The sequence below is a fragment of the Gastrolobium bilobum genome, unplaced genomic scaffold, assembly GCF_033153095.1.
Source record: "Gastrolobium bilobum isolate Gb01-03AN ecotype WA unplaced genomic scaffold, APGP_CSIRO_Gbil_v1 utg4434, whole genome shotgun sequence".
NCBI lineage: Eukaryota > Viridiplantae > Streptophyta > Magnoliopsida > Fabales > Fabaceae > Gastrolobium > Gastrolobium bilobum.
Window position 1 is genome coordinate 132129 of NW_026896289.1, and position 23504 is coordinate 155632.

The 23504-nt window shown below is 33.2% G+C and overlaps 1 protein-coding gene and 1 pseudogene across 1 annotated transcript; both read right to left on the reverse strand.

Moving 5' to 3' along the window:
* Nucleotides 1-2237: 2237 nt before the first annotated feature.
* LOC133298672 (probable carbohydrate esterase At4g34215) lies at nucleotides 2238-3548 on the reverse strand. The gene is made up of 2 exons (XM_061498002.1): nucleotides 2967-3548; nucleotides 2238-2459 (listed from the first exon to the last, which is right to left on the reverse strand). Exons 1-2 carry the CDS (start codon nucleotides 3546-3548, stop codon nucleotides 2238-2240), a joined length of 804 nt encoding a protein of 267 aa, XP_061353986.1.
* A 15453-nt stretch (nucleotides 3549-19001) lies between these two features.
* LOC133298673 (uncharacterized) lies at nucleotides 19002-22765 on the reverse strand (annotated as a pseudogene).
* Nucleotides 22766-23504: the final 739 nt, after the last annotated feature.

The following is a 23504-nucleotide window of genomic DNA, read 5'->3' on the forward strand; positions in this document are numbered from 1 at the left end:
GAGCCTTGCTGACTGGGCTCCAGAACACACTGTCTTTCGTAATTACATGATGCAGAGCTTTTATATGGTCCAAGGCTCCAAGCAATGCTGAGCTGAGCTATGAATAATTCCAACAAATTGCTAAGTTCCAAAATACATAAATACTGTCACAAAATTGCAAGTGGATCCTGACCTTGTACGGTCCTGTCTAAAGTGGGAGTGATTTTTCGATACTACAGGTGTATCAATATTCTTTTCAAACAGGGATAGAAAATTAGGACTTTAAAAGGAAATAAAAAAAAAAATTTAAATGAAATAAAACTTTCTTTATTTAAAGAAAGGATGCACGTACTCCTAAAATAAAAAAAATAAAAAAATCCCCAAAGTTGCACTATGTCTCATCTCATTTTCGGTGCAAAAAAATTAAAATATTATTTTTTAATAAATAATTACGAATAAATTATTATTTTGAACTTAACTAGGAATATATTGCATTTATTCATGTCCAAATTGGACGTGACCATTCACGCCTAATTTAAGCATGACTCCCAAGACATTCACGCTTAAATTAAGTGTGACTCGTCTGGTGTTGACACGTGACACACAAAGTTAACATTTTAATCGTAAAACTTCATAAGGCTATAATTTTTGACTCGGGTATCTGAATCAGGTAATTTTTTTTTGATTCCACATAATTTTTTAAGATCTACGCAATGATATGTCATTTGATATATTTTATCTCTCACAAACACAATTCAAATTTGAAATAATGGTACTATGAAGATGGCACCAAAGTGGATTAGTTCATTTATAAATAAGGATACTTAATGTCATATTAAAATATATACTTCTACCAAGGGTTTGAAAAAAAAACAGTGTACAAGGTTATTGAATCGCAATACATATGATGTATCGTTTGGCCGATTTTTCATATCGTGAATCATATCGAATCGTAAGATACAAAAATATAATAAAAAATAATTTAAAAATATATAACTTTTTAAAGAATTTTATCGAACCGTATCATAAGTTACATCCTTCTAATACAAAATAATGGCTGGATTCGTTGGAAGCTTATAGCCTATGAATGGTTTTTAAAAATAAAATCCTTCTTCTTTATAGATTTAGAATATTTATTTAATTATTTTCTTTATTAATACAGATTTTTAAATTGATTTTTGAGTTTAAATCACAAATCAAATATTTATTTATTTTTTATATTAAAAATTAAAAAATTTGACTTTTTTTGTGAAGGAAATTTGATTATTTTTTTTTTAATTTAAATCACAAATCAAATCTTCATTTATTATTTTATATTAAATCACAAACTCAGAACTCGGAGATTTCTGGGTTTAAATGTTCTTATAATACCATTACTGTAAATTTGAATTGTGTTTGTGAGAGATAAAATATATCAAATGAGATGTCATTGCGTAGATCTCGTAAAGTTATGAGGAATCAAAAAAAAAAATTCTGATTCGGATACCCGAGTTAAAAAAATGACTTTCCAAAGTTATATGGTTCATAAATTAATTTTTTTGTGTCACATGTCAATACTAGAAGAGTCACGCCTAAATTAGGCGTGAATGCCTTGGGAGTCACGCATAATTTAGACGTGAATAAATGCAATAGATCTATAAATAATTTCGAAACAACTATATATTCGTAAATATGTATTAAAATCATAATATTTTAATTTTTTTTGTCCATTTTCGCCTAATAAAAATCAACACAAATCAGAGTCATGGGTAACTTGATTTGATCAAAGGTCTTGTACGCACTAAAAGACCTCGAGACAGTCCATATTAAGAGGGTTATAATTATAGTTGTTAAAATCTCGATTTATCACTACGATTTTATGTTTTTACGATTTTTTTCATCAAATCGATTTTATCAATATTCCAAACGCTTTCAAGTTTTTATGATTTTTTACGATTTTTTTTATATTACAATTTTACGTATTACGATTTTTTAATTTTTCTTCAGTTTTATTTAAAATCCCGATTCTAACAAGATTGGTTATAATTATGTAATATGTCACTTAATCAACATTTTCTCCAATTTAAATATTCTTGAAGATGCCTGAAAGATGAAATTTGGAAGAAATTAACTCTATATATATATATATATATATATATATATATATATATATATATATATGTTCTGAATTAATTGAATATACATAATGAGCCATTCAGTAAACCAAAGCCAAATTATAGGTCAGAAATGTTTTCAAAAGAAGCCAAATGCATCCTCAACTAGCTGAGTTGCGTATGATTAAATTGGTGGCTGACGGAAGCGAGATAGGCATGAGCTAAATGAATGCCTACGTGAACCTCAGAAATGGTGGTAAGGTGAAGTTTATCTGCTTTGAGGCGCAATCCCTTGGCATCAACACACTTGACGTTTGGCAGTGTGATCCCCAGTTGAGCTTGTCTCACCTTCTCTGTAAACTTGCCTTCCCCTGATGCAAGTGCTACCTGCATAACAAGATTTTACACGCCCACATTTGACATCCTCTTAATTCTCTCTGACTTTTTTCTTTTCTTTTTTTATAAAAAAGGGGAAGAAAAGCTAAATTAAAATTATAAGGAAACAAATTGGCACGGATTTTATAAAATAAAAGTTGATGCTAGTTGTTATATTGCCCCATTTATTGAACTAGTAAGATGTCATTACAATATCTTTGGAATCATATGAACAACCACAAATTTTTTTTGGTAAATAACAGCCATAAATTTGAATAGAAGGCCACAAGCCCCCAACTATTGATAATTACGCTTTTTCGAAATTCGAATACACTTGTGTCCCCCCCGTTGTCTGCTTTCAAAATAGGACAATACGCTAAATAACAAAAGCAATATAACTCTGGATCTAAAGAGGATGGGAAAACACAAATTAAAATTAAAACTCAAAAAGAGAATGAGAGTGTGTGAAAGAAAGACAAAAAGACATAAAAAGCATAGTGGGAGTGAAAAAAGGCTAACCTGGATAACAAGGAGAGATGGAAGATGAAGGTCTGAGCGAAGGTCCATAATAAAGGTTTCCATTTTATGTTTATATGCCTCAGCATCCTCTTCTCTCACAGTGTCACTCTCACCTTGATACCAAAGAAGTGCTCGAATTGTGCCACCACCACCATCCCTCATTGAGTGAGTGGATCGTTGAACCAATTCATTATACAAATGTGACCCTCTGCTCCACTGAGAAATTCTAGTCCCACCCACTGCACAAGGGACCAGACCCACACAACCTGCTCCTAAGACTTTAACAACCTCGTTTGCAAAAGCCATTCCGGGCCCAACGCCACACGTCTTGGCCACATCAATGTCCGCATGCAGAGGCTCACGTGCTTCCTCCCATTGGAGTTTTTCACTTAGCCTCAAAATAGATGGGTTGGGCTTGCACTCCGGTGGGACATTGCCGTCCCATTTTCCCATGTGAACACCTCCACGACCAGCCATGTTGCTCTGTCCTCCCAGTATGAAGATGTCCTTCGCACATGAACCACATTGGACTGCTACCAAAACACACAAAAACCATGACAACACAGACATTACCATGGCCATGATTGTTAGAAACTAAAAAAACTTACAAAATTGTTCCACTTTGTTTTTGCTCTCTTGTGCAAATGTGCAATGGTAAAGAATCAATCTAGGAATTAAACCTGCAGATAGGTCTATTGAGGAGTCACATTTAGCCATAGGGAAGGGATCATTGATTGTACATGTGTGAGTGTGTAGCTTGTGTGGGGATCATGATCATGGGCTAAGCGATCGCTAATTAGGTTTCTCGCGTGCTTCATATGGGACCCGCTGAGAACTTATTGGCATCTAACGTCTCTCTAGCGCAATTATTGGAGGCCTTACTTACATCAAATATAACTCGGGATTTCGAAATTTTTTTAGCTACTTTGGGATACTGGACAAATAGGTACATCATATCAGATATCCCGTTACTATTATGTATTTATCTTGCATCTAATAATATGTTACCGAAAATGTGTAAACAAGAAACAAAACCGAATCCTTTATGTGGTGAAATATGTATTCGAGGAATTAATCAGAAATCAAATTTATAATTCAACCACAGTATCAGATTGAAGACAAATGTTTCCTTAAGACGTATCAAAATTGTTTCCTTAATATTTGTCTCCTCTATCGATATGAGCAAGAACATCACACAATTGTCTCAATATATAACGAAATTCGTCTCTTGAACAGAAAAAAAAATGTCTGAGTGACAACATGTATTTATTAAAGGATCAGAAACATTGAATATATATAATTTCCAAAAAGAAAAAGAAAAATTGAATATATACTTAAGAACATAGTAATCAGTATCTTACGATTAGGGGTGTTAAACGAGCCAAGGGCTTTATAGGGGCCTTTGTCTCGGCTCGTGAAGGCCTGAGCTTACATGTCTAAAATTAATTGTTGGACCCAGACTTGGACTTGTATAAAAGCTCGTTTAATAAAAAAGCCTCAGACTCCAATTCAAAACCCCGACCTTAGAGCCTCTCAGACTTGCCTAATATTTTATTATTTTATTTTTTATACTACTTGTGATAGCCCCTCTCTCTCTTCTCAATTCATTTCATCCCATTTTATTAATTAAACAGACTTTTTAAATGATTTTGTTTTATATTATGCTATTTGGATATACATTAAATTTATGAATATTTATGGAATTACTAGTGCTGTTGATTGTATATTTTGTTTGGATAAATTTTTGTTGTCTTAATTTTTTTAAACAGGCTAACAGGATAAACAAGGCTTTTATTTTTTAAAAATGAGTCAGGCCACAGGCTGATATTATATTCGTAACAGGTAACAGGCTAAGGCCAGTCTGACACATTTGAACACAGGCTCGGCCCGTTAAGACCAAAACTCGGCTCGTCTCGGCTCGTTAACACCCCTACTTACGATACACGATATGATTCATACGATAAGATACGATTTACAAACACAACGATATGTATCGATTGTGGAGTGTATCAGAAACAGACTTGTACCGAACGATACGATACTGTATCTTACGATATGATACGATACAAAAAGTAAATCAAAATTTGTAATTTGTAATATAAAAAAAGAAAAAAAGATTTGATTTGCAATTTAAATTAAAAAAAATCTAAAAGGATCCTTTTTGGAAGAGGATGATGGATTATGTCACTGATAGATGCTGATTGATAGTAATAGTAGTGATAATATTAGTCTTAATGATTGATAAGTCGGAAAATAACTGGTTGGCACTATAATTACTTATGTATTTTTCTTATTGGATCCTTTTTGAAACTTGAATTTATGTGATATTAATTATATTACATATTTTTAAATTATTTTTTATTATATTTCTGTATCGTATGATTCGATACGATTCACAATACAAGATAGAAAAGACGACTAAATGATACACGATACGTGTTGTGATTCAACAACCTTACTTAAGAATATCATAATGACAACATATTTATAAAATATTCACTAATATAAATATAAGAAATCTTACCTTTATTATTAGTTGTTAATTTATTTCACTTGTATTTAATGATTATGATGTAAAACCTACGTTGATTCTTGCCTGTATAAAATAAAGAAATTAACAATTTAAATTCGAACAGTTACAAACTACTACAGGAATACACTTGAGATCGTTTTAGAATTTCTCTGGAATAAGAGCATTTGTAATAACCGAATGTCGCAAATATCCCCATATGTCCCGTTTCACGCCAATTGTTCTGCCAACGTAGATTTTTTATTTTTTTATAATTTTTTTGTGAAATTTTAGTTGAGAATATGCAAGTGCTTTTGTTCACACATCATTTGTATATACTTATCGTGAAAAGTATTTGTATTACACAGGAAAGCTCTATGAAAAGAGGTAGAGGCTGGCACGGGCATTATAAGAAAGTTGTGGACATCATCATCATCATTATATTTGAGAAAAAAGTAATGGGCATTATTGCGCAAAGTCATTGGTAAAATTAAAAAACCCTTTTGAGAGCGTTACATGTCGGAGCAACACTGTAAATTGGGTGCAACTACGTACGAACTGAAGGAATGCATCGCTGTACCAGCCATCGGTGAACCTGGGCTGGAATCGAAAAGTGGAGCCCATCTGGCTCATGGGCGCCAACAGCTCTCAAGTTCAGAAATGAGAAGGTCAGTCACCAGTTTTGCTTGTCTTATTTTATTTTATTTTTGATACATGTGCTTGTCTTATTATTATTATTATTGAAAAGCTCGATCGTCATTATGTTCTCAACAAATTATCCTATCCCAATTGAATTTCGGATATCGAAAGACATTTTATTTAATTTTAAATTGTATGTATCTACTTTAAGTATTTAGTAATGCAAGGCCAATTTGTATTATACTTTACGAATGAAGATATTAATGGAGAAGTATAAAATGCATGGATTTGATTGAGTTAGTGGTATTTTTTTAACTTTACCCACTCATTAAAAACAATTTAGGGCGTGTTTGGTAGCCGGCTTATTTTTGAATGTCCGAGAAAGGCAGGTAAGGGAAAACTGTTACCTGCGTTTGGTAGCCCCAAATCTATAACTTCCCTGGCTAAAATTGTTTACGAAAAAATGTGAGTGCTTGATAATTTTGGTACGGATTGACAAATATGAAATTCAAAAAATATGTGGAGTTTTTCGCTACCCGGGGAATGAAAAAGTGAGACGCAAAGTTATTGACAAAACTGACCTTGTCCTTGTACAATCTGAGGATAAGGTCTTCGCAGAAGAGAACCACATGCTACTTCCATTGGAAGGTATACTTGTAGATTGTTGAAATCTGGGCTGCATCCTTTGAACAAGCTACTCCCATGTTGGAACCCCTAAGTAACTGTATGGGTTTTTTTTTTCTCGCTAAAAAGTGGGATATTATTTTGCAAAGCTCCCACCAAAGCAAAGCTGGGTTATTTTGCATAGCTCCCTGCCGTCAATAGATCTGACTCACTTCAAACTCAGATCTCTTTCAGTTTGTCTTCAGGAAGGAACGTTAGAAATTTTGAATCAAAAGGGTAAAGCTGAGGTTATTTTGGTCAAACACAAACTCAGTGAAATAATCTTAATTTTTTCAGGAAAATATAAGTCTACCGAACATCTTTTTAATAATATTTCAGTAAAATATATTTCCGGCTACATTCTAGTAACAATTATTTCCCATATAAAAAAATATTTCTCCTCTACCAAACGCCCCCTTAAAGTGACTAGATTGGAATTCTATTTTTCCCAACCCAACCCAACTTGCACATGTGAGTTAAGTTGATTTGAGTTAAATGCATGTGATGGATTTACAAGGTGGAATGACTATTCTTTAATATCATTTTAAACAAATAATATTATTTAGGAAATGTTAAAATTTTGTATCTATCTCTCTATTCTTTAATATTGAAATATTTAGGGCTTGAGTTCGAATTCTGGTAAACACACTTTGTGGGTAGCGGAGAAACTCTTGCCCTCTCAATCCGCGAAAGGGATTAGTCCCATCTTATGTGGGGTGAGGATATCCTTGAGTTCACTCAAAAAAAATATTGAAATATTTTAACTGAACCGTATTTAATTAATGTCTAAGAAAATAAAAATAGATAAACAATTTTGACATGACTATTTGAAATTTTAATATGAAAAATCCGCTGTCTTACTTGTTTTAAATTTTTGTTTTTCTTAAGTAAACGACCTTATATCTCTGGCAACGTCTTCGATGCTCCTTTAAAATTAAAAAAAGAAAAGAAAAAGAAAGAAAGAGATGCATTGAGGTGCGTTGATTTATCAATTAAGAAAATGAACAGCAAGATGGAAATTGGAAACTTGGTTAATAGGTTAACACTTGTTTTTTAAATTTCAAATTTGGTCCACTTGGATGAGAAGTTGTAATAATTAATAAGAAACTCAATTTAACACAAAGTTAAGGCTATGGAAATCTGGGTAATGATCTCTCACTAACATTGCTTTTCTCACTTTGCTGACATAACCTTTTGCCACCGGTCCCTCTTAACACTCAACTTGGATGTGGTTTTCTTGACGATTCAACTGTAACTCTGCAAACGTACATATCGTTTTGAATACCTAGGAATCCTAGATAATCCTTGATTTAATGCTTGTTGCTCTGAGATTTTGGAATTTGATTGACTGGAAGAAGGTGGGAAAGAAAATACAGAACATTTTCTTGGTAAAATTGACATAACCTGGTAAGCCAGAAACTTGTATGGCACATAGAATTCTCTGTAAGGACCAAATTGGTGGTAATATCCACATATTCCATCATGGTTGAAAATTTCTGCAACTAGAAATTAACATGTTTAGTTGGATCATAAACAAATACAAGGCAAGAACCAAACACTTTTGGCCCAAGTGGTAAAGAGTTTGTATCCCTTAATTAGAGGTTTCGAATTCGAGCCATAAAAATGAAAAAAATAATTTTGAAAGAATAGCCTCTTATATAGGATCCGACAGTACTCAACCATACTAGTCGAAAGGAGGAGCTGGTTCAGAAGACTAAAAAAAACATAGACAAGAAAAAAATCAGGTGTCAAGTTGCTTCCTCTAACGCCATTGGCACCGTGTACCTGGGACAAGAAAAAAAGTACCTTGACCTCATGATAACAATTTGATTTGGGCTGGGCCAACTAACTGCCCATCCAAAACCCTGGTCCTTTTGCTGGCAAATAAGTGCCCGTTTAGAAAATGAGAAAATGAGAAAATGAAAAGTTATTTTTTATTTGAAAATGCTTGCTTTTTCTTTTATATGTTTATGCCTTTTGTTTTTTTTTTTTCATGTAAAGATGCGACTATTTGTGGTATTTGCTTAAATAGTGGTGTTATTTAGACACCATTCTATTTTAGTAGTTGCTTAATTTGTTTTTTTGTAACACCAAAACCCTGCATAAGGTATCGACTTAACCCTACATAGTGCATTTTTAATTGATTTTGATTTTTTAAATTACATATATATAAAATTGTTTTCATTAAACTCAATTTATATAGTGAGATGTATATCATGAATTATTACATCATTAATAAGTTATTATGTTTTATTTGCTCGCATTTGAAAAATTAAATTAAATATATCACTAATTAACTTATACCAACTCTCTGAAATTTCGTTTCAGGAAAGAATTGTTCTCTTCTTATTAAAACTCCTAATGTTCTTGCCGTTGAAATTTTTGTTTTTTTAAGTAAATAAATTAAAAAGTCTATATTTTGAGCATAATATTTTAATTAAGACCTTATTTTGGTCCTTGAAAAATATATCATTTAAGAATTTAGTCTCTTAAATATAAAATTAAACCGATTCAGTTCCTAAAACTTGAATTCCCTAATTTTTCCATTCTCATATATTTAAGTTTAATGCTATTATTTTATTTTATTTTTTTTAACGCTAAAATATGATGGCATATATCAAGGTTGTTGAATCGCAATATGAATCGTGTATTGTTTGACCAATTTTTGAATCGTGTATCGTGAATAGTATTAAATCGTAAGATACAGAGATATATGTTATCAAAAAAAAAAAAAAGATACAGAGATATAATAAAAAATAATTTAAAAATATATAATATAATTAATATCAAATAAATTCAAATTTCAAAAAGGATCGAATAAGCAAAATACATAAGTAACTAAAGTGCAAACCAGTTATTCTCCAGCTCATCAATCATTAAGACTATTATTATCACTACTATCACTATCAGTGACATAACTATTCCATCATCATCTTGATTAGGGTAGTCATTCTTATTGGCAATATCATTTCGTTTATCAAACCTATTGATATTATTTTGTTCTTGTATGATGATGTTGACTTTACTTTCTTTTCCTTAAAATAATAACTTTTTAGATTTTTTTTAATTTAAATCACAAATCAAATCTTTATTTCTTTTTTATATTTAAAATTAAAAAATTTGATTTAGTTTTCGTATCGTAAGATACACGTATCGTATCGTATAATACAGTATTGTATCGTTCCATACAAACCCTTTTCTGATACACTCTACGATACGTATTGCTGGGTTTGTAAATCATTTCATATCATATGAATTGTATCGTGTATCGTATGATATTGATAACTATGGCATATATACAATTAGGCTAAAGCAATATTGTATTGTCAAATATTATACATCACTTTAGAATTGTATGTGATATAATATTTCATTTGGAATTTTTAAATATATTTTGGCCAGACAAAATCATTTTGGTCTAATTGGCTAAATTAAAATATTATATTATCTTTTAATTAACATTATAAATAAAATTTTAAAGTTAACATTGTTAAATTCAAATAAACGCGGTGTTGAATTTTTTTTTAAATGAAATTTTAACGACTAAATTGATAAAAAAAATTAGGGATAAGATATTGTGACACCTAAATAATGTTACGCACAATGTTACGACCACATCTTAACCGTTGATTTCTGCCAATCAACGATTATCATTTATTACGAATTAATAATTAATTAATGAGTTTGATTTGATAATCGTTGATTAGCAGAAATCAACGGTTAAGATGTGATCGTAACATTGTGCGTAATATTATTTGTGTGTCACAATATCCTATCCCAAAAAATTATTTTTAAAGGATCAAAATAGAGTTTTATTTCTTTCCTCTTTTTTTCCCGAATTTTAACCAAATATTTTGGTTTTAGATTAATTATTTCTGTCTTTTCCAACGGATGTTTTCCTAGTAGCTCAATTAAAATCCTCACATTGCAAATGCTCTTACACGGTTAAAATTAAACTTCCTAAATAATCCCATCACCATTTTTGAGTTTTGATCCAGGATTTCCTATGCTGACTATGAGATTGTTGTTATACAGGTTTGAAGTTGTTTTTCCATAGCTCTTTGAGAGAACAAAGTTGGAGGTGTACTTACAAAATATTTTACACTTAAGTCAGATTTTATGTAAGCGAGTTTAGGTATATAGGAAAAGATGATCACCTTATGTTTAGAACATTGATATTTATAATGGGGGATGATCAATTTTAGGAGATTTGCTGCTTGTTCCCAATAAGTGGATGAGGTGGTAAAATCTTCTTTTTGGTAGTAGGTGTAGGTGACTTGAGGTGTGATTCCAGAGAAGCAGAAAGTATCTATGCAGCTATTGTTGACTAGGAGATATTCTTAAATATGCTTTCTTAATGATGAAGTATTTATATATGTGAGCTATTTATTCTTTTGTATACAAGACTTGATATATCATTTCAGAAAAAGTTTTACGGGAAATTTATAAAATAAATGGTATGAGGGTAATGAATTGATACAGGCCTACATAATTGGACTTATATGTTTTTCCTGAGTCTAAATCCAATAATATATACACCCCTCACCTCTAAATTTACTAACCCACTTCTTATATAAGTACACACATCAAAAGACTCAGTATATTGATATCTTTGCCCATACTTGTCCTTTTTTTTTTTCACTTGAGTGTCAGAATGCCCTTATATGTATTTTTACATTTTCTTCAATTGGTGTGAGTTCATTACTAAATGATAAAATTGAGCTATTCCGAAACCACTCATCCGGTGTGAATAACAATCCTTGTACTGAATTCTCACAATAAAAAATGAATAAAAAATGATAAAATTAAGGACTAGGGAAAGAAAGTCATGTGATGTGCACGATTTGTTTGAAGCCTAAAGAAACGGGACGATAGTTAGTGGAAAAGTAGTACGGGGCAAAGGACGTACCCATGCATGTATCAGAGTTTTCTGTATCTGTACGGCGTACGATTTTTTTTTTTTAAGAAATAAATTCGTTGATGGCACGTGACAAATTAAGGGCTAGCATGAGAGGAGGTTACAGACAGCTGTTTCGCGTTGAATTTGAGGCCCACTTCTGATTTTATTTATTTTTTTATTTTCGTACATTTCTCAAGTTTACAATTTGAGCTTTTTTCTTTCGGTCCTTTTCTTTATTTTCTTCCCCCAACCCCACAAACGTCCAAGATTCACATTCATTGGCCATTGCCATTATTCCATGCTAACGGACATTGTCGGAACGTGCTCATGAACTTTCATCGTAATTTTATTTTCCTTCGACATGCATATTTATGTTATTTTTAAAATTTTAAGGAGAGTGGAGCATACCAAACCTAAAAGCAGAACATATTATCAGCGATAAAAAAAAAAAATCAGATTAATTGACCTATTCGACAAAAATTTGGTAAAACGATTAAGTTATTAAATCCGGAACTCAAAAATTTGGACAATAAGAGAGCAAGTGAAGAATCGATCAAATAGATACAAAAATAGTGAATATGAGATTAAGATCGATAAAAACTTATAGTGAAAAATTGGTTAAATTATTTTTTTTCCTTACTTAAATTAAATATATTTTCTTGAGACAAATAAAGATTCCTATAAGGTCTATACATGAATTATTACTATTTAATTTTTTATCTAACAATATTACAAGATGTATAATACAATTTTTTATATTGTTCCGGGTTTATACCCATTTCCCAAAGTCGCAGGAGGACTGAAGTATCTTATCGTAGCAGCCGACTATTTCACCAAGTGGATAGAGACGGAGCCCGTAGCAATTATCACAGATTTGGCATAACCGAGATAATCATAACGGAAAATGACACACAATTTATCAATAAGAAGTTTCGAGAAACCGTTGCCAACATGGGAGTTAAACACCACTTTTCTGTAGTGGAGCACCCATAGACTAACATGCAGATTGAATCAGCGAACAAAATCCTTACCAATGGGCTGAAGAGAAGAGTAGAAGGATGTAAAGGCAAATGGTTGGACGAGCTGGACAATGTGTTATAGGGGTATCAGACCTCGGTTCAGTTTAGCACACTAGCTAGAAACTCCGTTCAAAATGGTGTATGGATTTGATGCAATGCTGCCAGTGAAAGTCAGAGAACCTTCATGGAGAAGAAGGATTATGGAAGAAGAGAAAGAAGAAGCAAATGAAGAGTTCATGAAGATTGACCTAGTTGAAGAAGAAAGGGAGAAAACAACGATTGTCGAGTTAGCCTTAAAGCAACGGACAACAGCCAAGTACAACCGGGTTGTAGTGAAAAGAACCTTTCAAGTCGGAGACTTAGTCATCAGGAGAGCCGATGTAGGGAATAAGAACATCGTGGACGAAAAGTTGGCGGCTAACTTGGAAGGTCCTTTAGAGCCTCTTGCTCGGTGTTAAATCTTTCTTTGAAGTTTTGGAGTTCTCGGACCTCAGATAAAAGTTCTTTGTGGTCCACAAGAGCTAAAAGTGCCATCTTATAGAAATGCGACTCCCTTATAGAAGAATCCCTTATGGCCGCATATTTGTCGATGAGTTGATCCTGAGAAAATTTATCCCATTTTTCACATAGCACGGGTGAAAAGTAAGGTTCTAAATTTTTAAGGGAATTTTGGGCATAAGGACGAGAGAGAGACTAGATTCCTTCGTTTACAAAATTTGTTCTGACACGACACTCGGCTTTGTTTTAGGCAATATAACTCGAACTCATTTTAGGTGGCGGAGGTCGCCAAAATCAGCTTGTAATCAAGATCGATTTGAACAGATGTGAATGGGCAGAACAAATGCCGAACGTAGCCTAGACGGTAGAAAGGGAACTTTTCCCGAAAATAGGAGATTGCTTTTCTTGAGATTGAGTCAACTTCTTCTCGACAAGCACTTTTTTCGGGCAAAAAAGGAAGGATCCATTGCCTCTATTGGAAACATAGAAAAATTGTTAGAGAATAAAAATTAAGATAACAAAAATAAAGTAGTGAGTGACACTCATAGAGGGAAGCTCGGATCAAATCTAAGGATGAATAGGATACCAAGATCCGACAAGAGATAATGGCTACACCCTTAGCCAACTCAGTAGCTAGATCCTTAAATCAATTGTAAGTCTCTAGCACTTTACCCTCCAAATTCTATGGATTACGAGGAAACACTTGAGCAGAGGGAGTATAATAAGCTTGGTTCTAGGATAGAGGGAACCGAGGAGACCCATCCTCGTTTAAAAAGAAAGGGGAAGGCACCGCGACACTAGATGAAGAAGAATCAGAAGGAGTAGAATAGAGAGTTTCAGGATCACAAATCTTGAAGTAATCTTCCTTGGAGATTTTCCAATTATCTTCAAAATGGTCCACCATCTTAGATCGGGGCAAACTTTCAAAGATATCCAACTAAAACGATTGCTACCATTTTCCATTGCATTGTAGAACACTGCAAAAAGACAGAAAAAGACGCGACAGGAATATGCTAACCCGTAAGCCTGGCAAACCATCTCAAAGACTTGAAAGAAACAACACATGTTGGGATGGTGTAACACCCCCAAATTTCTAACAATTTATAAAATATTCTTATAATAAATAAATTGTCAAAATTCACATTTTATATAATTATGATAATATAAATATTGCGGAAGTTAATCTAAAACTAATTTGGAGAAATGTTACCGCCGCACCTGTACAGGGACAAGTACAAGGCTAACTCTATTACATTCAAATAAAAATCTAAGACTACATTTTTATACATAATATTTATAAGTAACTAGAAATCCTGAGTCGTTATCCTCACTGCCTACTGCTAGCCCGATTCCTTGCAACCTGATTTACTGAAAATATGCTCCCCCGAAGGATCATTGCAGTCAAACAAAAAACAAAAGTCAGCAAAGCTGGTAATCCTAATCAAAACACAATTATATAACTCAAAAATAATAATCAAATAAAATTTGTAATCACATAACAATTGAATCAAACATCAATTTCAATATTCATCATATATATATAAGGGCAGAATATTCTTACACCGGTGTAAGAGTTAGAAGTCTTACACTCAATCTTGAGTATTGATCCACTTATATCCAATGGCTCATATTACTAAAAAATTAGAGCCCTTAGATATAAGCGGGATCAACAATCAAGATTGAGAGTGTAACTTACACTAGTATAAAATGATCCTAACTCATATATATATATATATATATATATATATATATATATATATGGTAAAGGATTTCTCCAGTCAATGGAGATAAGTTATCTCCGGTGAGCTCATAACGACGTCGTTTTGGGGCGAAGATCAAGGTGTTTTTGTAATTATAATATATTGCAGGGTTATATTAGTCTTTATCATTATAATTTTTTAATCTTATAATCCCAAAACGACGTCGTTTTGAGCTCACTAGAGATAACTTTATCTCCGGTGACTGGAGAAATACTTTTCCTATATATATATATAATTATCTCAATTATTATCTTTATTAAATTCATTTAGTGGGAAGAGAACCATGGTAGACCCGGAGATCTTGTCAGTCTACCCTGTGACCCGGATATCCTGCCAGTCACATATCAACAATTTGGTCATTGTTAAAAATATCTCTTCCTAGTGTGTGCACCTCTTCCCAAAGTTGCTTCTAGTATCCGGATATCCTGCCAGATACCACTTTGAGAAGAACAGATAATATCTGTTCACATCGTATAAATATATCGAAGGCATAAAGCCCAAAAATTGTGTTCATCACTTTAGGAGGTACCATCCCAAAGCTGTCCTCCCACTATTAATTTATTACAATCACATACAATAAGGAAAATTCGATCAAAAAAAAAATAAAAAAATTCGATAATGTCATAATTATCATATTTGAAAATTTCTTCTTTGAATATGTCAGTTGCTACGGGGCACATAACTTTCCAAACTATTCAAATATTCAATATAAGGTCCAACTCATATCCATTTTCATAATTCAAATATCTATCAGAGTAAAGTCCAAATCCAATTAAGTTGAGAAGGTGCCACATCAAGGTAGTGAAGAACATCTATCTGAAAGTCAAAAAAAGGAAGACAGACTCCCAATTTCAAGAATAAACATTTGTATACGAAGAAAAAAGTCTTTTCACCTTACCCGGAATAAGAGCATATCCTCTCATAAGCTCCCAGGGCTTTAACTCGGGAGGATTTGTTACTTGTCTCATTAGAAAGACTTAAGGAACGTAACTTCGACTGTAAGGAAACCCGATCTTCTTCGTAAGATAAACGTAGGCCTAAAGTTTCTTCATCCTCCTATTCTAAACCCGCCAAGTCGGACAGAGGAGCAAAATGGGAAGCGTGTGATAAGGGCAATTTCTCGACAAGTACCTGAAAGAAAAGGCACGGTTAGACTCTAAGTCGTAAGTCGGATAATAAGACAAATTAGTATCTGAAGTCGACAAAAGGCATAAAGGAAACCTGATCCGCCCGGAACTCGATCAAGGGAAAAAAAAGCTCTACAACCATGACTAAAACCCCTACCAGATGGCCTAGAACCCCTACCTAGTGACTGAAACCCCTTCCTCATCAAATCAAAGAAATACAACCTATCAATAAAACCTCTCTCATTCAAGATATCGGTTGTTCTATGATGATTACCCATGAGATTACTCTAAAAATCGAACAGAACGAAAGGAGACAAAGAACACCAAGCAAAGATGAACATATGAAGAAGAAAAAAGAAAGTTACTTGGGATGCGATTCTATAAAGGATGACAAATTTGTAGAATACCTCCGGAGATGTCTGAAGCGTTGACAACGCTAGGAAAATAATGGCAATGAGAATATTAAAAAAAAGAAATGGAAGCAAGGATATCCAGACGAAACAGGAGAAAAAGAAGAGATATAATGGATATATGACTGTTGGCATTTTAAATTTAAAAAATAATGATGTGATTTCATCTCGAGCCATAGGGAAAGACTGTAACCAATAAAGATGTGATGCGCGGCATAATGGCACAATCCGAATTAAAAGAGAAATGACTATTGACAGGGCGAGTCAAGAGAATAATGATCAGTTAGGGCATCATCACTTCAACGTACTTTTACTTGTTACTCCGAGCTGGGGGCTTAATGTTCCGGGTTTATACCTGGTTAGCCCGTTGGGCTCAAGCCCAAAGATGATGCCGATTCAGGGTCCTGAGGCTACCTCCCCGGGATGACACTTCTGACTAACACTTTGGCGACGTGCCCGGATCACGGGCTCAAACCAACAATCTTTCCCCATTCCGCAACGCTGAAGCCGCGATCATCATAACTACTACTGCAAGCCCATGATCCTATTTTTATAACTGCTCATGAGTAGGGGTGTTAATGGGCCGGATCAGGTTAGACTCTGATCTTGACAGGCTAAGCTTGTGTTTAAATATGCCAGATTGGTCTAACCTATAACCTGTTATGAATATAATTATCGGCCCGTGGCCTAACTTATTTATAAAAAAATAAAATCTTGGTTTAACTTGTTAAAAAAAATAAGACAACAAAAATTTATCCAAACAGAATATACGATCAACAATACAAATAATTTCACAAAGATTCATAAACTCAATTATATCCAAACAACATAATATAGAATAAAATCATTCAAAAAGTGTGCTTAACCAATAAACTAAAGTAGGGCAAAATTCTGCATAACCAAATGAACAAAAGAAAACAAATTATACGTAAACAATTTAATATACTCATATCAACAATTTAATATATTGCGATGTTTCCTCCTCCTACTTAAATAAAAAAAACAAAAAAAATTTCCAATGCACTGCAAATTATAAGTCGGATTATTTTTGACATTCAAATATAATATCATAAGATATAAAACAATTTAAATTAAGTAAATTATTACCTTATGTTTTTTCCTTATGCCATACTTGTTATGTAACCAATCTGCACCACAAAGTAATGCTTGAATCGTATTTCCAACTAAACTTGTCCGATAAGCATCAATGACTCTTCCTCAGCACTAAATGAAGATTCAGATGCGATTGTAGAGACTGGTACTACTAATATATCTTTTGTTATACTTGATAAAATCTTATACTTCATGTTATTGCTCTTCCACCATTCCAAGGCATCAAATGAAAGATGAGAATTATTCTCACTTATATAAACATTATCTTCAAGATAACACTTTAGCTCTGACTTAACTAAATGAGTAGGTTCCCTTGCACGTAACATTCTATAGCACATAACAATTTTCTAGAAGAAGATCAGTTAGGGTTCACCAACCACCAACCTTCTCCTTTAGTGAGCTTTTCTCCTTTGCTGCAGTTGTGCTCGTCTAGTGTTGTCTCCAGCGGTGTAGAGAGAGAGAGGAAGAGAGGAGAAGAAGTGGAGTGAGGGAGAGAAAGTAAAATGATGATGGACCACGAAGAGGAAGTGAAAATTAAGTTGAGTTAATAAATGAGTAATATAAAAAATATAAAATAAAAATACGAGTTAGTATATCAAGCCAGCCCGATAGGCTCTAAGGTTAGACTTTTCAATTGGAGTCTGAGGCCTTTTTGTTAAATGAGCTTTTACATAAATTCAAGTCTGTATCCAACAACCAAATTAGACAGGTCAAGCCAGGCCTACACAGGCCAAGCCAAAGACCTCTGGCTCTTTTAACACCCATACTCATGACGACTACTATAAATACATCTACAGTGTCAAAGGCAAGAGACTTCAATCACATTCTATCCAGCCATTTAGGATGTGTATGACAGCCTTCCCAAAATCATTCATTTTTTCAATTTTTGTTCTCAGGAACAGAAATGGATAGAAATAGTGTTTGACAAAATCGATTTATTTTTTTGTTCCCAGAATGAACCGGTTCAATTTCTGTTATGGGGAACAGAAAAAGAACAATTTTTTTTTGTTTTTTTGTTTCCGGGCACAAAATGAGAAACACTTGTTTCTTTCAATCACTCTCATCCAAGGTAGTTAAAAACGAGTTTTACCAAAAAACGGAAGAGAAATGAAAAATCGTAAAACGTAAAATCGTAATACAAAACGTAGATTTTACCTATATATATATATATATATATATATATATATATATATATATATATATAAAATTAAGAAAAGAAAGCCACCTGCCACCATCCATACATATACCAATCAATCCAATATCAATCAACAGATCCAACATTATCATCAAATACTAATCAAACAAAGGCAAACAACTTCAATATAGTTCAAAATTCAAGTCTAATTTCAATTCAGCGCAACTCAATATCCAACTCTAATTTAAATAATTGTCACACTCTAAGCTAATAAATCATTCAAGTCATTATCATCAAAGAGATTATGCTCCACATAATCTTCAACTACATCATGATGCATCAGCATGACATCTTCTCTTCCTCTTCCATCAACCTCATTGTCAAACTCAAAATTAGGGATCACCATATCATCTATAGAGGCACCAACATCACCAGGGTCACCCTCTCTTCGAAGTTGAGCCAAGTCTTCTTCAATTAAAGTATCCACTTTGAAATCAAAATTGTCTTCATGTAAACCTTCAACATTAGATAAAGTTTCTTCATTTTCCACAATCCATTCATCTTCGGATGAAACATCATCAATGTTATATTCAACAATTTCTCTAACTTGCTTCTTCCTGACCAATTTTGAATTTGTCATCACAAACACAACATCATTCATTTTCTTTTGTTTCAAGCGGTTTCTTCTCTCTGAGTGGACCTAAACAAAAATAAACACAATTAATATACAACAAGTAGGTTTGTATTTTTAATTATATAGCAAGCACAAACCCAGTTTACATATTAAAGAAAATTTACCATCTCAAAGGTACTCCAATTCCTCTCACAACCAGAGGAACTACATGTCAAGCTTGAGATGCACATTGCAAATCTTTGGAGCTCTGGATTCTCAAACCTATAACATTCCCACCATTGTGTTGGAGATTTTGAATAAATGCCACCTTAGGCTAATTCACAACCAAATCTCCCTAATTGTAACTTGAAATCATCCATTTGATCATCAATCTTTCTTCTTTCTTCAGCACTTTCCACCAACCTTTCTAAACACTGATATAGTCCATTTTTAACTTCACAATCAGCACGAAAACCTAGCTTATATTGTATTTGAGGGTTGAGGAAATAGCCTGCAGCATGCAAAGGCCTCATCAATTGATTGTCCCATCTAGCGTCAATGATATCACATAGAGGCTGATAACTAAAGAATAAAGAATGACAAATAAAAAAATTACATTAGATTCGAAATAGCAAACAGAAGTTAAAAAAATATATTAGATTCAAAAAAAATTATATTACCTTCTTTCTACACCATTAAATGCCTTCTGAATTTTCTTTTTAGCCAGAATTATCTCATCATAAATGAACCCCATGGCTGGCTTCTCATCTGAATCCACCAAACGAAGCACTTTGATAAGTGGAAAAGCACCCTTTAAACATTTCACAACATTTTTCCAAAACTCCTTATCCATAACCACGTCTGCAATATACTTGCCATCATTTGTTTTAGCAAACTTGCTAGACATCCATTGATCTGATATAAACATCCTTATCAATGCTGCCTTGTTGTCATTGAGGCACCCCAAAGTAAGATAAGATGTGGCAAAACGAGTCTTGCCTGGTCTCACCAAATCTCTTCCATTTGTATGAAATTGCAATATGGAAATTAAAGAAGTCCTTGAATATATATATATATATATATATATATATATATATATATATATATATATATGTAGTACTTTTTCTTCCTTTTGCAATTGTCTCGTGATGAACTAGCTACTTCTTCTCAAAGTCCTCCAACATTAGGTCAATACAATGAGCCGTTCAAGGTATCCAATACAACCTTTGTCTTTTTGCCATCAACAATGCTCCAGCAGCTTTATAGTTTGCAGCGTTATCCGTCATAATTTGGACAACATTTTCTTCTCCTACTTCCTCAACTACTGCATCAATCATATGGAATATCTTTTCAGCTATTTTGGTGATGTGAGATGCATCTATTGACTTCAAAAACACACTTCCTTTTGAGCTGTTCACTAAGAAGTTTATAAACGTCCTCCTCCTTTTATCTGTCCATCCATCTGCCATTATGGAGCAGCCCATATCCTTCTAATAAGCTTTACGTTTTTCAATACTTTGCATTGTTTCTATATATTGTTTCTTCAAAAAAAATTCTCTAATTTCATAGTAGGATAGTGGCTTAAATCCAATACCGTGTCGGGCAACCATTCCAAACATCTCTTGAAATTCAACACTTCGTGCCACATTGAACGATATGGCATTGTTATAGAAAAAAGAAGCAATTTTCTCACATGCACCTTCTCTTAAACTCTTCTTAAAAATATTATTGATTGTAGGTTGGCTGCTTACTCCTCTTTTCTTGAAGATATTCCTAGAGCTCTGACACGAGATGTCGAACTCGCGCAAATTAAAAATTATTTTTTAATTAGGGTTCAGAAAATTTGCAGTAAAGTGGAAACCCTAAGTCGTCTCTCAAGGAAATTGTTTTGGTTAAAATCGCTTATGAGAACAGAAAATTAAAAGGGGGTTTTGGATTTTGATTCAATAATTAAAAAGGCAGAATATAAATTTGGAATAAAAATTCGTAATTAAAAATTAACCAACCTAAGGTTTGGGATCCATGGACGTCTTTCCTCGGATAAGAAAATATCAGAATCGTGATTGATCTGTCAATCAGATCAGAATCCTTATTTCCAATTGACAACCTTCTCTAAGCGATCGCTTAGCATTTGATCAAAGTCGATGCTTCTACTCATACAATCGCAGAGTATCAGCCCGCTTGATTTAAGGTCATAGGGTCAATCAACCTAATCATCAAATCTGATGATTAATCCCTTTCCATAATCGCGAACCTCAGATTGAATATCCACGATCGCACGATATCAATCTGAGTTGGGAGGGGAAACGAAAACTGATTTGAAATAAACGCAGACCCTCAAGGCTAATCCATGGAATCCATTACCCTTAGGTTGATTAAAAGGTTCTTAGACTCGCATGGCTAAGGCAAGCATAATTGAAATAAGAAGATGAAGAAGAAAAAGATGAAGAACGCGAAGAACGCTTCAGAGAAAATACTTTTCTGTTGTAAGCACTGACTCCCAAGGGTTTCCTAGAGTACCCTTTAAATAGCCGTCACGCAGGACGGCTAGGGTTTCATCGCTTCAGCCCAAAGATAAAATAAAAGCTAAATAAAAAATAAAACAATAAAATAAAACATGGCCTTGGGCCCTAAACACATTGGGTCCTAATGTGAATTACAAGTCCAAACGTCAAAATAAAATTCCAGCAAAATACGTCATCTTGAGATCAAGTTTCGACCATCTTTCCGTCCGAATTGGGCTTCAAAAGCTGAAATAGAGATTGTAGTCCTATCTCTTAGCTGCAAATAGCAACAAGAAAGGAGTCAATCGGACATCTGTAGAGTGAGATATGGTCAAAATACAAAAGTAGTGTAAATCTGGAAAATTATGACGAAAATCAATTAAACCCAACTAAAATCTAGAATAGTGAATTGACCCAAAAGACCTTTATTTAATTCAAATAAATCATAAAAATACCAACCAAGAGTAATAAATAAGTGTAACAAAATATGAGTTATCAAGCTCTCATTATCTTCATCACGTGATCTTTTTTCACCAACTTCTACAACCTCATCCTCATAATCAATGCTTGATTTCTTATTTAATATTTTTTGCAAACCACATACAATGTCCCACATTTCTTTCTTGACTGCCTCAGGAACATATTTGCATATTCCAACATCTTTTTGAGTGCAAGCCAAATGATGCTTCATTCTATAAACACCTCCTTGTATAATCTTTTGACAATAATTGCATTTAATTTTGTTGGTACCTCCATCAACCAAACTCCATGTTTCCATGCCACATCAATTCTACTTCCAAGAGCATTCTTGTAAGTTCTTGAAGATTTTCTTGCTCCACTCAGAGGGATAACAGGGACAGAAGGCGTTGAATTGTTACAAACAGCTAGAGCACTTCCACTAGAAGCCATTTTCAAAACTACAAAAAAAGGAGTAAGCAGAAAAGCTTAACCAGTGCATGATGCATTCAGAATAATTGAACGACTTAATTTCCAAGATATTTCAATTCTATTTATGCATTTCAATTCTGATGTCTAAAATAGAATGCTAAATCTGTTTTGTGTTCTAAAATAATAATTTTTTTGAATGGTAAACTAGTCTTAATAAGCTGAACCAGATATACATTAAAATTCTGGATTATAATTCTAATTTTGTTGTCTAATGGAATCTAACGTCAATCAAATTTATTTATTTTTTCTTTTTCGGTAGACCAGTGAGCTGAAACCCAAAGTAAATTTCTTTGTTTTCTTTTACTTTTTTATATTAAATTCAAAATTTGTTTGTTTTTAACAAATAGCTGTAACATTTATAGCACAAGTATTAATGGCTATTCATATTACACTTCATCATATGTTTGCAACGAACAATGAATGATAATCACGAAAATATTAATTAATTATTTATGCAAGGTCTCAGGTTTAAGTTTTGGCGAATAGGAAAAAAAAGGGTTCTGGAAGATTTTTTTTATTATAAATGAGAGGAAATTTATTCTCTTAAAGATCCACCCTACTCAATTAGGATTCTTTTGATTCTAGACAATAAAGGTTTCAAATAAAAAAAAACTAACCGGCGATGTTGGAGTGAAGTGATAGTGGAAGGAGGGCGCAATCAAGAAGATCTGACCGACCAGCAGTTCCGGCGAAACAGCTA

What these genes read in the sequence shown, in the direction of transcription:
- LOC133298672 (XM_061498002.1), bottom strand. Translation starts at nt 3,548, where the DNA reads ATGGCCATGGTAATGTCTGTGTTGTCATGGTTTTTGTGTGTTTTGGTA. An exon ending in CATCTCTCCTTGTTATCCAG is followed by an intron (nt 2,460 to 2,966) that starts GTTAGCCTTTTT and finishes CTTGTTATGCAG; the next exon opens with GTAGCACTTGCATCAGGGGA.